General features: G+C 38.3%; 3 protein-coding genes across 3 annotated transcripts; 2 read left to right on the forward strand and 1 right to left on the reverse strand.

The window, feature by feature from the left end:
- Window positions 1-511: 511 nt before the first annotated feature.
- Window positions 512-3,342, forward strand: LOC125205131 (phosphatidylinositol 3,4,5-trisphosphate 3-phosphatase and protein-tyrosine-phosphatase PTEN1). Its single transcript, XM_048103945.1, has 5 exons — window positions 512-916; window positions 1,121-1,453; window positions 1,851-2,042; window positions 2,114-2,341; window positions 2,817-3,342. The coding sequence occupies exons 1-5, from the start codon at window positions 689-691 to the stop codon at window positions 3,069-3,071; spliced, it is 1,236 nt and encodes a 411-aa protein (XP_047959902.1). The 5' UTR covers window positions 512-688; the 3' UTR covers window positions 3,072-3,342.
- A 2,026-nt stretch (window positions 3,343-5,368) lies between these two features.
- Window positions 5,369-11,090, forward strand: LOC125205118 (probable ubiquitin conjugation factor E4). Its single transcript, XM_048103934.1, has 16 exons — window positions 5,369-6,298; window positions 6,514-6,718; window positions 6,841-6,992; window positions 7,083-7,380; window positions 7,680-7,832; window positions 7,926-8,129; window positions 8,210-8,322; window positions 8,401-8,515; window positions 8,962-9,051; window positions 9,145-9,348; window positions 9,431-9,526; window positions 9,601-9,723; window positions 9,863-9,955; window positions 10,295-10,459; window positions 10,593-10,682; window positions 10,775-11,090. Exons 1-16 carry the CDS (start codon window positions 5,469-5,471, stop codon window positions 10,949-10,951), a joined length of 3,108 nt encoding a protein of 1,035 aa, XP_047959891.1. The 5' UTR covers window positions 5,369-5,468; the 3' UTR covers window positions 10,952-11,090.
- Window positions 11,091-11,254: 164 nt separating this feature from the next.
- On the reverse strand, window positions 11,255-13,758 carry LOC125205132 (tRNA (guanosine(18)-2'-O)-methyltransferase). The gene is made up of 6 exons (XM_048103946.1): window positions 13,595-13,758; window positions 12,995-13,493; window positions 12,606-12,744; window positions 12,448-12,509; window positions 12,195-12,333; window positions 11,255-11,815 (listed from the first exon to the last, which is right to left on the reverse strand). Exons 1-6 carry the CDS (start codon window positions 13,740-13,742, stop codon window positions 11,681-11,683), a joined length of 1,122 nt encoding a protein of 373 aa, XP_047959903.1. The 5' UTR covers window positions 13,743-13,758; the 3' UTR covers window positions 11,255-11,680.
- Between the last annotated feature and the right edge of the window lie 1,783 nt (window positions 13,759-15,541).

A 15,541-nucleotide genomic window follows, 5' to 3' on the forward strand; every position in this document is an offset into this window, starting at 1 on the left:
TGAAGTTTGTCTCCGCTGTTGAGGCGGAGAATGATTTTTTCTATCTGTAGCGGTCTGAATCATGAAATTACACAGTAGAAAAAAATGATTGAGGTAAAGGCATAACTTTTATAGAGTTTAAAGACTGATTTATATAAGTTTTCTGGCAATATTTTTCTGAATAGAGGTTGATCCTCCTAGCTCCATTCATGCCTATAGAAAGACAAGATTGTTTTTTAAGTCTTCAATTTGACTAAAGATTTGAGTTGCCTTGTTTTGGAATATTAATTGACTAGAGTTTTCCCGGTTACATTATCTACTAGTATGATTAAGTTGACTCATGTATTGCATATATCTTCAAGAAATTATAATACACACATATAATAGCATAAATAATTATATGAGATGTCAAATAGGGCGGGTAAATCGGCCTTAATTTCTCCAAGTCTAAGGTTGTCGGAAACGTTGACAAAAATCTGACAAAAAAAAGAAAAGAAAGTGAGTTTAATTAGAGAAAAAAAAAACCGTCCAACGTGAAACTGGACATGGGCTTCTTCATCATCTCTTTCATCTGGCCATCTTAAAGAAGAAGCATCCATCAACACACGTACAGGACTGAATTTTTCCCCTCACTTTCTTCAATATTCTTGGACCAATCTTGGTGATCTCCTTCGATTCACTTTGATTGTTCCAAGTTTAGGGTGAAACAATGGGGTTGAAGTTGTCAAAGAAAGGGCAGAAAAGCCCAGAAAGCAAGATGAATATGGTGGTGAGGTGTCTTTGGAAGAACTACATTCGCAATCTTGTGTCGAAGAAGAGGCGGCGGATGCTCGTTGCTGGCTACGATCTCGACATGACCTACATCACCGATCGCATCCTCGCCATGTCCTTCCCCGCCGAGCGCATGCGTGCCATGTACCGCAACCCTCTCTGGCAGGTCAGGTCGTGAATGCGCAGCATCTGTTATGAATCTATCTGTATCATTCTCCCTCCGAGAAAAAGAAAAAATGGATAAAATAGGAGAGAGAAAAGATAAAAAAAAGTGTTGAGAAAGTTTTCGTAAATAAAAGTTGGACTACTTTTGATGTGTATATGTTATTTTCGTTGTGTATGATTAGATGATGACATGAATCTCTTGCAGGTTAAGTCTGCGCTCGACACGAGCCACCGTGACCACTATAAGGTGTACAACTTGTGCATAGAGGAGGACTATGACCCTTTGCATTTCAATGGATATGTGGAGAGATTCCCATTTGATGACAACCATGTCCCACCACTAACAATGGTCAAGGAATTTTGTGAGAATGTCCATGCTTGGCTAGCAAGTGATCCTAAAAACATTGCAGTTGTGCATTGCATGGCCGGAAAAGGTCGAACCGGCTTGATGGTTTCATGTTACCTTGTCTACACCGGCATGCCGGCCGACAAGGCCTTACACTTGTACGCCGAGAGGCGGACCACTAACAATGAAGGAGTAATTCTCATTTCTTCGCTATTGGAAAAACATAAAATTTTGTCAAATTCTGCTCTATTCCGCTACTTTTAAAATCGTCCACAAAGACCAATATAGTCTAACACTGTTCGCAATTATCCCACGACCAAATATATCAGTTAACTCAAATAGATGATGTGACTGAGTATGTATAAAGTGTATTGCCAAAGTGATGAATATCCAGATGGATATATAAATCTAAATTTCAGCAGTCACATCAGCTAAGATTTCACTGGGACAGTTGCAAACAGTGTTAGATTTCATGGTTTTTTTACTCGTTTTTTAAAGTTGAGTGATTGGTCATAGTTTGACTAAATTTCATGATTTTTTCGATAATTTGACGGCAAGTAACACAAATAGTTACTATTTTCTGGTGCAGGTATCGATACCCAGCCAACGCCGTTACGTTGGATACTGGGAGAAAGCAATGTCCCAAGCTGGGGGAATGGATCTTGCTTCTTCTCCATATGTAAATATGCCTCAGCCATGCACCAGAGAGCTGCAGCACATCCGCCTCTACGACACCGCCGGCATCAGCCAGGTGTTTGTCGTCGTGTCGGAGCTCCAAGAGGTAATGAAAATATGTGTTTTCTACCAGTTCAATTGGTTCATATATGATAACATAACCGAGAGTTCCTACAGAAACCAGAGCAGCGCTATCGGCCTTCAGTTGAAGTCTCGAAAGCATGTTGTAGGAGGATCGGAACGGATAACGAGAAGTCATACGAGTCCCGATACTACTACTCGTTCGTGGAGGGTAACGACGAGAAGAAGGATGAGGAGCCACGCTTGGTTGTCCAGATGGACACCGAAAGCTCCATTATCTACAAAAAGACCTGTCTCGGTCATCACTACGAGAAGCCACTGCCAGTACGATTCACATTCCTTTTTAGGAAATCCCGAGTTAAAGAATTCATTTTTTAACAAAAATGAACTCTTATGCTTTATTATAGCCTCTTATTTAACCACTAAACACATTTTTCTTAATTCTCGTGCCAAATGAAACGCTTCACGTAATAGTACTTAATTTAGGATGAAAGGAGTATATAGTATTCCCTCCGTCCCGCCTTAGCAGTCCCATTGACTTTTCTGCCATCTTTTTGTAAAAATGATAAAAAATAGTTAAAGTGGAGAAATAGTAAAGTAAGAGAGACAATAATGTAGATAAGACTCTTCTCTATATTATTCTCTCTCTTAATTTCTCATTTCTCATCTTTAACTATTTTTTTATCATTTTTACAAAAAACGGGCAGAAAAGTCAATGGGACTGCTAAAGCGGGACGGAGGGAGTACTATATATATACATTATCTAGATCAATACTAATTTTTTTCATGTATCGTGCAGTTGACTGGAGACGTGCGCGTAATTTTCTACGAGAAGCTGATTGGAGGGCGCTTCTTCTACGTGTGCTTCAACACGGCCTTCATAACGGGCAGTCTGCTTCAGTTCTCAGTTAACGATTTGGACAAAGTAGGGCAGAAGGGGCGGTCGATCTGCGGCCCTTCGTTCTGCGTGGAGTTGTTCTTCGGTCCGTCATCAAATGCCAGCTGTTCGATGCCTGCGATCGCAAACGTTGACGAGATTCAGCTCAGTGGATGAGTTGCATTTTTATGCAAAATGTGACTGCTATTTGTGTTCATGTCATTTGTGTCAAAAAGCCATCACTGAATCGTCAATTCCAAACTGCATGCATTTGGCCGTCTCTTCTTGAAACACAACATTTTGTAGTTAGGAATTATCATCATCAATGTGTGCTCGACTTTCTTGTGCTGTACATATCATCATGCAATTTTATAATCTCTTTACACTCTTTTCTTACTTTTGTTGGTATTATTTCAGTTGAATATATGCAGTTTATATCTTTATCTCATGGATGCAACGCTTTCAATTCAGACGAGATTGTAATAAACCATGTCCAAAATTAGTTACAAGTATATCTTTATGTGAAATTTATCATATCTTGTCTAAATCCATTTACGCCAAATTCAAATCCTGTTTTGAGTATAATATCACACCGGAAAATAATTTTACTCCAACTATTTACACCAAATTCAAATTTTACATTATTTTTAAGTTTATGTATTACAAAAAATTTGCAATGATTTTATATTTGGTGTTGTTTTTTAAAAAAACGTAAAAATAAATTTGGGTTTGTAGTGTAATTGGAGAATATTTCTAAAAAAAAAACTAGATTTGATGTTTGGTTGAGATGGTATTATAAGTTGAAATGTTGATCAATTTTAGCAAAGTAGGTGAGGTTAGTAACTCTGTCTTAGTACTAACTAGATCATAGCACAATTTTTTGGCTGAGCTAGTATGCAATTATTATTAATTATTCATTTAACATTAATCAGTTAGTAATCGATTTTAGCATAGAGATTGATTGGGATTATAACAGAAAATAATAAATTTACATAAATTTTAGTATATAAAATTAAAATTTACGTATTATTCTTGATATAACATTTTTATTAATTTTTAATAATTTTATGTAGAGTGTAAAATGCAAAATTTTATTGATGCAAATCAAATTACTACAGTACTATTTTTTTAAAGGTTTTATCTATAGACTCGTTTTAGTATTTATTCAAAATTGATACCTTAAGGAAAAATTGAGGAAGGACAAAGTTTGGAATACGAAAAAGGCTTGAATAGGGACTCGAACAAGATGCACGGACCACGTACTTGGTCCATACGCCCCATGCTAAAGACTTAACATTAAGACAGAAAAATAGACATTATGTGGTAGTCGGCCAACGAAGCACATAGTCTCAAGTCGAGCCATGTCCAAAATATCTCACATGGACTGAGTGGTCTGCATTACCAACTACACTGCCTAGGCCTCCATCGGCATCACCACCCATAACCAAACACACGGATTGTGTGCTTGGCCAAGCCAAGACACAACCCATGTATGCATTGGCTATTATTGAGTTTGGCCAAGTTAGGGATACATAAAAAACCCATGTTCTTTAACACCAAAAAATTGAAAATTAGCTATAAAGATATAAAAGTTAGGGATAACAAAATTATGTATAAATAGATAAGTTATTAACTAAAGGCAAAACACATTCTTGGGTCCTTATACTTTAATCAAATTGTTCATCAGATCCTCGTACAAATTTTTTTGTTTTAATAAGTCCTTATACATTTCTCATAAATTTCATCACATCCTCGTACAATTTTTTCGTTTTAATATGTCTTTATACTTTGATTATAAATTTTATTAGGTCCTTATACAATTTTTTATTTTAAGATATTTTTTACTTTTATGTTAGATAATAATTTATATTTAATTAATTAAATTTAATGAATCTTTTAATTTTATTATTTAACTTATCTTATGATTATAAATATTCAGGAAAACGTATCTTTCAATATAAATATAAATAATCAATTGAAAATTCGGATAGTTATTCTAAAAAAAAACTTCGATTTTAATCTTCAATCATCACGGTTAATCTTTTTATTATTCTCTACAACTTATTGAGATTATTGGATAACAAGATGATATTATCTTTATAGACTATGCTAAGTTAAATAATGGAATATTAAAAAGTTCATTAAATTTAATTAAATTTATATTATTATCCAAGATAAATATAAAAAGTCCCTAAAATAAAAGATTATATAAGGACCTAATGAAAGTTATAATAAAAATATAAGGACCTACTAAAGCAAAAAGTCGTACGAGAACCTGACAAAAATATTGTAAAAAATATAAGAATCTAGTAAAACGAAAAAATTCTACAAAGACCTAATTAACATTTTAACTAAAGTATAAAGACATAAAAATGTGTTTTGCCTTAATTAAACACACCATAGAGAGTTGTAGTACTTCATTCATGCATCTATATAAAACCTATTCTATTAATTTAATAAATTAACAATTTCTTTTCGAACCGATCTACAGAAGAAAAACCCTCGTTCCAAAATCAAATCAGAATTTCGATCATTACCAGATTTCAGCTAATTGATTCCACTGATATTCCATCAATGGCGACGCCGAAACCCTCGAAAACACCGGCTGAAATCGAGGACATAATCCTCCGGAAAATATTTCTGGTGTCGCTTGTCGACTCAATGGAGAACGATTCTCGAGTTGTTTATCTGGAGATGACGGCGGCGGAGATCATGAGTGAGGGTAAGGAGCTCAGATTATCGCGAGAATTGATGGAGAGAGTCGTAATCGATCGCCTCTCCGGGAGCTTCCCCACCGCCGAGCCGCCGTTCCAGTATCTGGTCAACAGCTACCGCCGCGCTTACGAGGAGGGGAAGAAAATCACGTCGATGAAGGATAAGAACGTGAGGTCGGAGATGGAATTGGCGGTGAAACAAGCTAAGAAATTGGCAGTTTCCTACTGTAGGATCCATCTAGGTAATCCGGATATGTTTCCGAATCATGATAAGAACAAATCGAGTGTTTCGCCGCTGTTGCCTTTGATCTTTGCGGAGGTTGGGGGTAATCTGGATGATTTCGGTGGGAGGAGCAGTGGAGCTGCTTCTCCACCGGGTTTTATTGAGGAATTTTTTAGGGATGCTGATTATGATTCGATTGAGCCTGTTATGAAACAGTTGTATGAGGATTTGAGAGGGAGTGTTCTGAAGGTATCTGCTCTGGGGAATTTTCAGCAGCCATTAAGGGCACTGCTGCTGCTGGTGAATTATCCGGTGGGGGCGAAGGCATTGGTCAGTCATCCGTGGTGGATACCGAAGAGTGTGTATTTGAATGGGAGGGTCATGGAGATGACGAGTATACTGGGGCCGTTTTTTCATGTTAGTGCATTGCCGGATCATGCTATATTCAAGAGCGACCCCGATATAGGGTACAATAAGAATTTTTGTCTCAGTTTTGCTTTCATAAGTTATTTATGTGAATTCAAGTTTTATGTGGTGCATTTTACTACATGTAATACTAATTAAATCTTGATGTATGCGTGTTATGGCTTGATCTCTATTGAAGCATAGCTTGATGCTACGACATCTTTTTAGTTCAGTTTGTGCTTCTTGTAATATTGGATGATTTTGTTTACATGGTCAGCCAACAATGCTTCTCTGAAGCCTCAACTCGCCGCCCAGCGGATCTTCTTTCATCCTTTACAACTATCAAAACTGTTATGACCGGCTTGTATGACGGGCTGGCAGAAGTTCTTATGTGCCTCCTGAAAAATACAAACACACGTGAAAATGTTCTTGAGTACCTTGCAGAAGTAATCAACAAAAATTCTTCAAGGGGACATTTACAGGTATATTTTCCTCATCATAGTTGGAAAACTCCGGCCTTCATTTTCTTCTATTAAGTGATCTTAAAAAGTTAAAAGGCTAATCCGAAACCAATGTCGGTTGTATCCACTGGATTTTCTTACAGGTTGATCCTCTGTCTTGTGCTAGCTCTGGCATGTTTGTAAATCTTAGTGCAGTTATGCTTCGTCTCTGTGAGCCATTCTTGGATGCTAATATGAGTAAAAGAGACAAAATTGATCCTAAATATGTTTTCTATAGTAACCGTCTGGAATTGAGGTAGAAAATTATTTTTACCTTTTCTTTACCAATTTTTCCAGCTGATACTTATGTTTTCCCCTATTCTTTCATCCGACAACCTCTTATCAGTGGATTGACTGCTTTGCATGCATCATCGGAAGAGGTATCACAATGGTTTGAGGACAATAGTGCTAAAGTTGATACCTCGACAAGTGCTGGTGATGGACAAAACCGGGTGATACAGTCTCAAGACGCCTCTAGTTCCAGCAGCAGTGCCAACACACCTTCTCTCCAAAATAACAAACCAGTTAACATAAGTGGTGAAAAAACCAAATACCCATTCATATGTGAATGCTTCTTCATGACTGCTAGGGTGCTCAACTTGGGGTTGCTAAAAGCATTTTCAGACTTCAAACACCTTGTTCAGGTTATACCTAGCATTTTCAGATATGTTTTGTATCAATTTTACCACTGTTATCTTTCCAAATTTTTTCTCCGACAGTAATACATTATGCCAATAACGCATCATCTTTTCCAATCGATTAATCCCTCCTAAATTGCAATCTCAGATACAGTTATATTCTCCCATAACCTAAGAAACAATACCAACTATAGCCTTCTTTTTGAAGGGTTTGTGTTTATTTAAATTCGCACATACATATATTATGTTAGGGTATTCATCAAAGCCATGGAATTTATAGTTTGATCTTGTACTTTTATGTTCAGGATATTTCTAGAAGTGAAGATACTTTGGCCTCATTCAAAGCCATGCAAGAGCAGGCTCCTTCGCCACAATTGCAGCAAGACATATCTCGCCTGGAAAAGGAAATTGAGTTATACACACAGGAGAAATTTTGTTATGAAGCTCAAATACTAAGGGTATGAAAAAATGTTGCATTCAATTCTGTCTAGTTGGAAATTTAGTTCCCATAGTGATATGATGACAGATGCCCAGTCATTTATATTATGTAGGATGGAACTCTTCTTCAGCGCGCATTATCTTACTACCGCTTGATGGTAATTTGGTTGGTTGGGCTAGTTGGAGGTTTTAAAATGCCTCTATCACCAACATGCCCGAAGGAATTTGCTTGTATGCCTGAGCACTTTGTAGAAGATGCCATGGAGTTGCTAATTTTTGCCTCTCGAATTCCTAGAGCTCTAGATGGGGTTATGCTGGTATGTCGAGATCTGAGTTTACATATAGTATGATCTTGAATGCTGAAACAAGCTAATTGTATGTTCGTACATCTTTTCAGGACGATTTTATGAACTTCATCATTATGTTCATGGCCAGTCCAGAGTACATCCGAAATCCATATCTAAGGTCCAAAATGGTTGAAGTGCTTAATTGCTGGATGCCCCGGAGAAGGTATGTTCCATAAGTTTTTGTGCAGTGTATTCTGTTCATCTTGCTTCATCATCGGTTCTCACTAACTTTTTTGTACAGTGGATCAAAGGCAACTGAAACTTTATTTGAAGGGCATCAGTTATCCCTTGAGTATCTAGTGAAGAATCTTCTGAAGCTTTATGTTGATATTGAATTCACTGGTTCCCACACTCAGGTAACTGTTTCTAAGGGTTGTCATTTTAGTGTAGAACTGCAAATATTATTTAATAATTAGCTCTTACTCTTGTTCATATGACAATTTTCTTACTTTTTATTGCCTTTATCATGCTATACTCCTACGTCTAACATTGATTAGTAATGTGTTTATCATGTGGTTACAGTTACCTCTACCACTTATATAGTAATTGCTAAACTTTAGCAAGGACCAGGTGTCAATTTGTCCTTGAAAACCTGCTTGTTTAAGAGTGGCCACTTAAAAAGTTGGATGGATTTGACCATTCAATTATCTTCATGTTAAGCCCATATGATGGTCCTCTTTATCATCGTAATAGTTGTCAATATACCTATAGTATTATTATTAGTTGGCATTTACTTTCTTATTGATGGTGTACAATCTTGTAATTATGCCTTTCTTGACCGAGTACTATGGCACCTCCTCAGTTCTATGACAAATTCAACATTCGTCACAACATTGCCGAACTCCTGGAGTACTTATGGCAGGTTCCGAGTCATCGAAATGTCTGGAGAAGGGTAAATCTATCCATCTTTGTTCTTATATTTCTCCTTGCATTGATTTATTTCTCAGTGGAACCTTATGATCATATATTGTTTCCTCTGTTTCAGATAGCTAAGGAGGAGGAGAAGGGCATCTATCTGAACTTTTTGAACTTTTTAATCAATGATAGCATCTATTTGTTAGATGAAAGTCTGAACAAAATTCTTGAACTCAAAGAACTAGAAGCTGAGATGTCTAACACTGTAGAATGGGAAAGTAGGCCAGCCCAAGAGAGACAGGAGAGAACTCGACTTTTCCACTCTCAGGAGAATGTCAGTTTGCACTTCGCATATCTCTAGGTTTAAATTTTTGTTTGTAATGTTGACTGAAACACTGGTTCATTCGTTTCTGTAGATTATTAGGATTGATATGAAATTGGCAAACGAAGATGTGAGCATGCTAGCATTTACATCTGAGCAGATTATATCCCCTTTCCTGCTACCGGAGATGGTTAGTGGTTTTGTTTTCATTCATCTAGTTCAGGAGTTCGTAATGAGTTTTTCTAACAGTGTTTTGTCTTCCAGGTTGAGAGAGTTGCCAGTATGCTGAATTACTTTTTGTTACAACTTGTGGGACCGCAAAGAAAATCTCTTAGCTTGAAAGACCCTGAGAAGTATGAGTTTCGGCCAAAACTGCTGCTAAAACAGGTATTGAAAACCTTCTTGTTCGTGCTTATGCATCGTCGCTTTTTCTTGGTGATTTGGATTTTGTATTGGTTGTAAGAAAGCTGAAACATTTGATTAGACTATCTGATGGTGCTATATTCCTTTTTCTCTGTATTTGAAGATTGTCACTATCTATGTCAACTTAGCTAAAGGAGACAAGGAAAATATTTTTCCAGCAGCCATCACAAGGGATGGTCGTTCATACAACGAACAGGTATTTATCTACCAGGGATTGTCACTAAATATATATACATATATATTGGGAAGGGCTAGGCTAAAAATGGATTTTAAAATAAAAACCACGAACCATGAATTCACTGTGGAACATGCATGAATTCTTTGGAAAAACATATGAATTCAGAAATCAATTTCATCACTTATGGTAATCGAACCCATGACCACGAATTCATTCAAAAAGTGACGAGTACACCATAGATCTTCATGATCTAAAGGTGGACAATGGTTCCCAGTTTTATTACAACAGGTGTTTTTATTCATCTATACGGGGTATATGTTTTCCTTACGTTTTCTGGTTGATGGTGGGTGCTTCCAGCTATTTGATGCTGCATCTGATGTCTTGAGGAAGATCGGGGAAGATGCCAGGATCATTCAAGCGTTTGTTGAGCTTGGCACTAAAACCAGAGTTGCAGCTGTAGAGGCCATGGATGCTGAGGCTGCTCTCGGTGACATACCTGACGAATTCCTTGACCCAATTCAGGTACATAATGATTTCCTTGCATGTCTCGATAGGATATATTCACTGAAATATCAAATATCGAACAATGTCATATCTTCTCCTCGGTATGTTCAAGTACTGTTTGTAAGCGTGTTATTGTTTTTTGGTGTTGCAGTACACTTTAATGAAGGATCCTGTCATTTTGCCATCATCAAGAGTGATTGTGGATAGACCCGTGATTCAGAGGCATCTTTTGAGTGATAGTGTAAGGCCCCTCAGTATCTCACTACTAAATCTTCTTTGTATTGTTGTGGCAAACTGAAATTAATTACTCCATTTCGTATTTTGGAATAACAGACTGATCCATTTAATCGGTCTCCTCTCACATCGGACATGTTAATCCCCGACGTGGAGTTGAAGGCGAAAATCGAAGAATTTATCAAGTCACAAGAATTGAGAAGGCGGGAAGGGTTAGGCTCGCAGAACTCCAAAGACAAGATTCAAACGACTGATACTACCACTTTAATAGAGTAGGCATATATTGCTAGATACTTGTAAATTTTACTGGGTTGTATAATCAGTCAATATTATTTGGTGGCTGGATTCTTTTGTTGTGAGCTGCATTACTTTCATAACTCACGATATGCATCAATTATATCCACATTATCCCAGAGATCTCCTTCTTGTCTCTAAAAGCATATTTGTTTGGTAGTTAAAGTTTCTTTTCTGCAATTTTAATGATAAAAGTTCCCTTTTTTTCCAATTTCAAAATTGATAGTATAGAATTACTAGGATAATACATTTTACTATTTAAAAAAAGAAGAGAGAGAGCAGAGGTGGGGGCAAGAGAGCCTTATATTACATAAATTATAGCTACAACAATATCAAATGAAATCTCACAAGCTACTTAGCCAAAGTGTGTAAAATACAAACTAGTATCTTTTAGATGCTGGAGATTCTGTTTTCTACTCAACAATTATGGTTTTGAGGCTTTCAGCTTTGATATATAACTGGCAATGTGGCATGGCTATCAATATTCCAAGGCAATTATGGTGCTCCGCCAAAAATCTCAGCTCAGCTTCGTTTCTGTAATGGTTTTACCTTGATTCAACTTAGCACTGTTCACCAACTTGCCACCATGTGTTTCTACAACAACGCAAGAGTCATGAAACCAAAAGACGAGCTTTGTACCGGTTGAAGAACTGTGCATCATGATTTGCAACATTTCTTCACTACCGATCTGCAAGTTTTAACGCTGTCCTTTCAGAGTTTTGATTGCATGGCTAACTTCCTCCTGGAATATTCATTCGCAATTCTGGTGGAGTTTTTGTTGTGGCGGAGGTAAAACTCAGCAAGGAGAATTTGGCGCTCGTCCTCTGCTAAGTCCCCATGGCAACCCTATAGCCAATGAGAAAAATGAGAGTCATTCCAAGTGTGTATCTTATACTAGCTTAAAGCATCAAGTTCCAAAGAAAAGAGTGTAATTCATTGGAGAAACATGAACACTCATGAAATTCCATCATATGTTGAGAAGTTAGCAAGAAGACTCAGTTATTGTATATTCTCAAGTCAAACTGCAGAATTCAAAATAACAGGAAGAAACCCAAGTTTGATGCAGTTAATCATCCAGTTGCATATCCCAATCCCAAACAAGGCTCGAGTTTGATACATTCATATCTAGAAACATTGGCAATGTGCAGTGATTTGTAGTACACAGGTAGCTTAGTTGTTCAAGGATGTAATTTCAGTAAAAAAAAAGAAGAAAAAAAGGCATTACCATGCGGGAAGTCCTGTCACATACAGCATGGTGCATCAGAAGTCCAGCAGCTACTGAAACATTGAATGAGTCTACCATGCCTCTCATCGGGATAGAGCAGTGTAAATCTGATAGCTCAAGAGCCTCTTTGCTTATCCCACTGAACGTTGAAACGAACAAGAGATGAATTCAGTAACATTCCATGAAACTCATATGTGAACTTATTGCCTTAGACTCTTCAACAATAATATACTATAGGCTAGTGGAAACGTACTTAAGTTCATTTCCAACAACTATTGCAGTCGGACAAGACCAATCCACATCATAGACGGAAACCTAGAGAAAGCACCAAATGTTGTATTGCATTTGCTACGGATCTCAATGAAATTTATCACTTGATTGAAAAATATAAGGAAATAAATTTGTTGATACCGATTCCACCCCCAGGTGTGTTGTGGCAATTCTATAGCCACGCGCTTTCAGAACTTCGAAGCACTCACTGATCGAGTTCCACAATTCAATGTCCAACCATTTTTCGGCTCCCATGCTGACATGGCGGTTGTCTCTGTACCTGTATGGTGGAGGTAGAACAACAACGGATGATGGTTAACCCCCACAATGGCAAGTCAAGAAAATCATTTGTGAATGCATTTCAACAGATAAGCTCTTGATTCCCACTGCCTTTCAGTTAAGTGTACAACTAAAGCATAGCTAAAAAGTCCACAACAATTCTAATCATTTCCTTTAGATAGAAGTCATGAATAACTTGATTATGCATTCAACCAATATTCAAGACACATTAACCACAGGCAGTGACACACCTTCTGGAGCTGTCAAACGACACGACATGGACCGACTGAATCCCAAGAGCATCCGCAGACCTAAAAGCAGCCGAAACATTCCCAAAGTCACTCAATCCCTCAACCACTAAACACACAGAGTAACTCCTATTATTCACTGCATTCCTAAACTTCTCCTTCCTCGGGTCCATAATAAACGGATCTACCGCTTCCAGAACCTCACTGCTGCTCAGGTATGCGTCCTCAGCTTTACATTTATCCAAATAAGGAAACCAGCGCTTCCTCCTCTCCTCACCATTTCCCACACGACGCTCCATTTTCATCAAGTTTGCAACATCATCCTTGTTGTTGGACAGTAGTTCCGCCACCCTATCCTTACATAAATCTTCTGGCGTATCTAAATCAACACTCTGAGCTACAATTCCCTCTGTAAAATCAGAAATTTCTGAAGTAATAGCAGTTGCCAGACTACCGTAACTTCTAGAAATCGAAAAGGAGCTGTGTGATTTGATTCTCAGCCCTGTTTTCGGAGAAAAATTGAGTGTTCATTCAACAGCAAAAAGCAATTCAGGATAAGCGAGATTTATGCTAAGTATGTCGACCGTATTAGCAATTATGAACCTGGACGAGCTGAAAGAGATACGGGAAAATGGCGTCGCGTAGTTGAATTTGGGATTCCAGCTCGAAAATCTAGACATGATAATGTAGCACGAATTAGGGTTTTGCAGGAGTTCATTTGCAGACGAGAGAGATGATGAATTGAGTTCATTACATTGGCATAAGCGCAGATGATTTTTTCTCTATTTATTATTTATTTGTTTTTTTTACTAATTCATAAATCTTAATTATTGACAAATTTGTATTTTAATGATTCCAAATTAATGAAACAATATCAAACCTTGTTGTCCCCTAAGATTGGAAAGGAAAATAGATGAAAAAATTATGGTCAAATTCCATCCTTAATAATATAAAAAATTAGGTAGAATTTTGCATTTAAATATTTGATTACTCCTATAAATTTGTCAAGAATAGTATATTGGTGATTTTTTTAAAATCAAATCTATGATTTCCCAATATAAAATGTAAAACAAGGAAAATCAGTAATTGAGTGTGTATATATATTTTTCTCATATTTTTTACATTCGATTCAATTATTAGAGTATCTCCAATGGCTTTAGGTCTGTCACGGGCTAACCATTCTCTCTCCTTGCCACGTCATCAGCACTAAAATTCCACCTGCCACATCATCATTTTAAGCAAATACTAAGGCTAGCCACATGCTATACGCAATAAAAATAATTCAAAAACAACTAAATTTACGATAAATTACAAAATTAAAATTACGAGACATATTAATTTCATTTTAAAAAAAAGTACATTCATTAAAAAAATTATTACATAATAAAGAAAAAAACTATCATCGTGCAGTTTTCCGTGCCCACAACTCTTCAATTAATCCTTTTGGAGTTGAATATGAGCATTCACTTGGCGCATGTCGGCATGTGCCTGGAGGCGGTCGGCTTCATCGTGAGGGTACCCCACGCTCGTACGTTAGGGGTGGCCATTCCGTGGCTTGGACCGACTTCATTGTTATTGGCCCAATTAGTCAGTTAGTGCGCCTTCGTCTTCGACGATCATGTTGCATGATAATTCAGCGTACATTATATCAAGCAATGCAGCAGCCGACATCCCACAAACGCGCTGGTTGACCCTTGATTTGCCGCCTATTGGGGACAGGAGCACACCAAATGCGCGCTCCACGGCCTTGCGCGCCGACTCACTGCCGTTCCGCAAAGTAGGCCTTCCTGTCATCATTTGCGTGTCTGATCGTCTTCACAAAGACGGGCCACCTAGGTAGCCCATATCATGCCGGTTGCCATTGGCCACAAATGAGACGGCCGGACCGATGCCCCGACACTTGCTCGTTGAAGAGGGGCGAACGAGTTGAGGACGTTGAGGTCGTTGTTGGACCCGGCTACCCCAAAATACGCATGCCAGATCCACGCGCGGTAATCGGCTACGGCCTCGAGGATCATCGTGGGATTCTTTCCCTTGTAGTCGGTCGTGTAGACCCTCTTCCAGGCAGTCGGACAGTTCTTCCACTCCCAATGCATACAATCTATCCTGCCTAACATCCCGGGGAACCCATGCTGCTCCCCGTGCATTTGCATCAGATCCCCGACAATCTTGGGGAGTAGGGCTTCGAAGGTACTAATCACGGAAAATTGCAATCACGCACTGACAGAAATACATCAGATATTCCAGGGCAGCCGACTCACCGATGTGGAGGTACTCATCCCATATGTCCGTCGCGCCTCCGTAGGCCAACTGCCCGATTGCCGCCGTGCACTTTTGAATATGGGTGTGGCCGGGTCTGCCAGCCGCATCGTGCCTGAGCGAAATACAGATATCGACGCTCCAAGCGTCAACGATACGCATAAACAACTCCCCTGCGCATTCTAAAACGCCGCCCGAACATGTTTGCGGGAAACCGCGGGTCCGGAGCGAAGTAGTCGTCATATAGTCGTTGATGTGCAGCTACGTGATCCCGATCAATCACTTCTCTCG

Source organism: Salvia hispanica, chromosome 2 (genome assembly GCF_023119035.1).
Source record: "Salvia hispanica cultivar TCC Black 2014 chromosome 2, UniMelb_Shisp_WGS_1.0, whole genome shotgun sequence".
NCBI lineage: Eukaryota > Viridiplantae > Streptophyta > Magnoliopsida > Lamiales > Lamiaceae > Salvia > Salvia hispanica.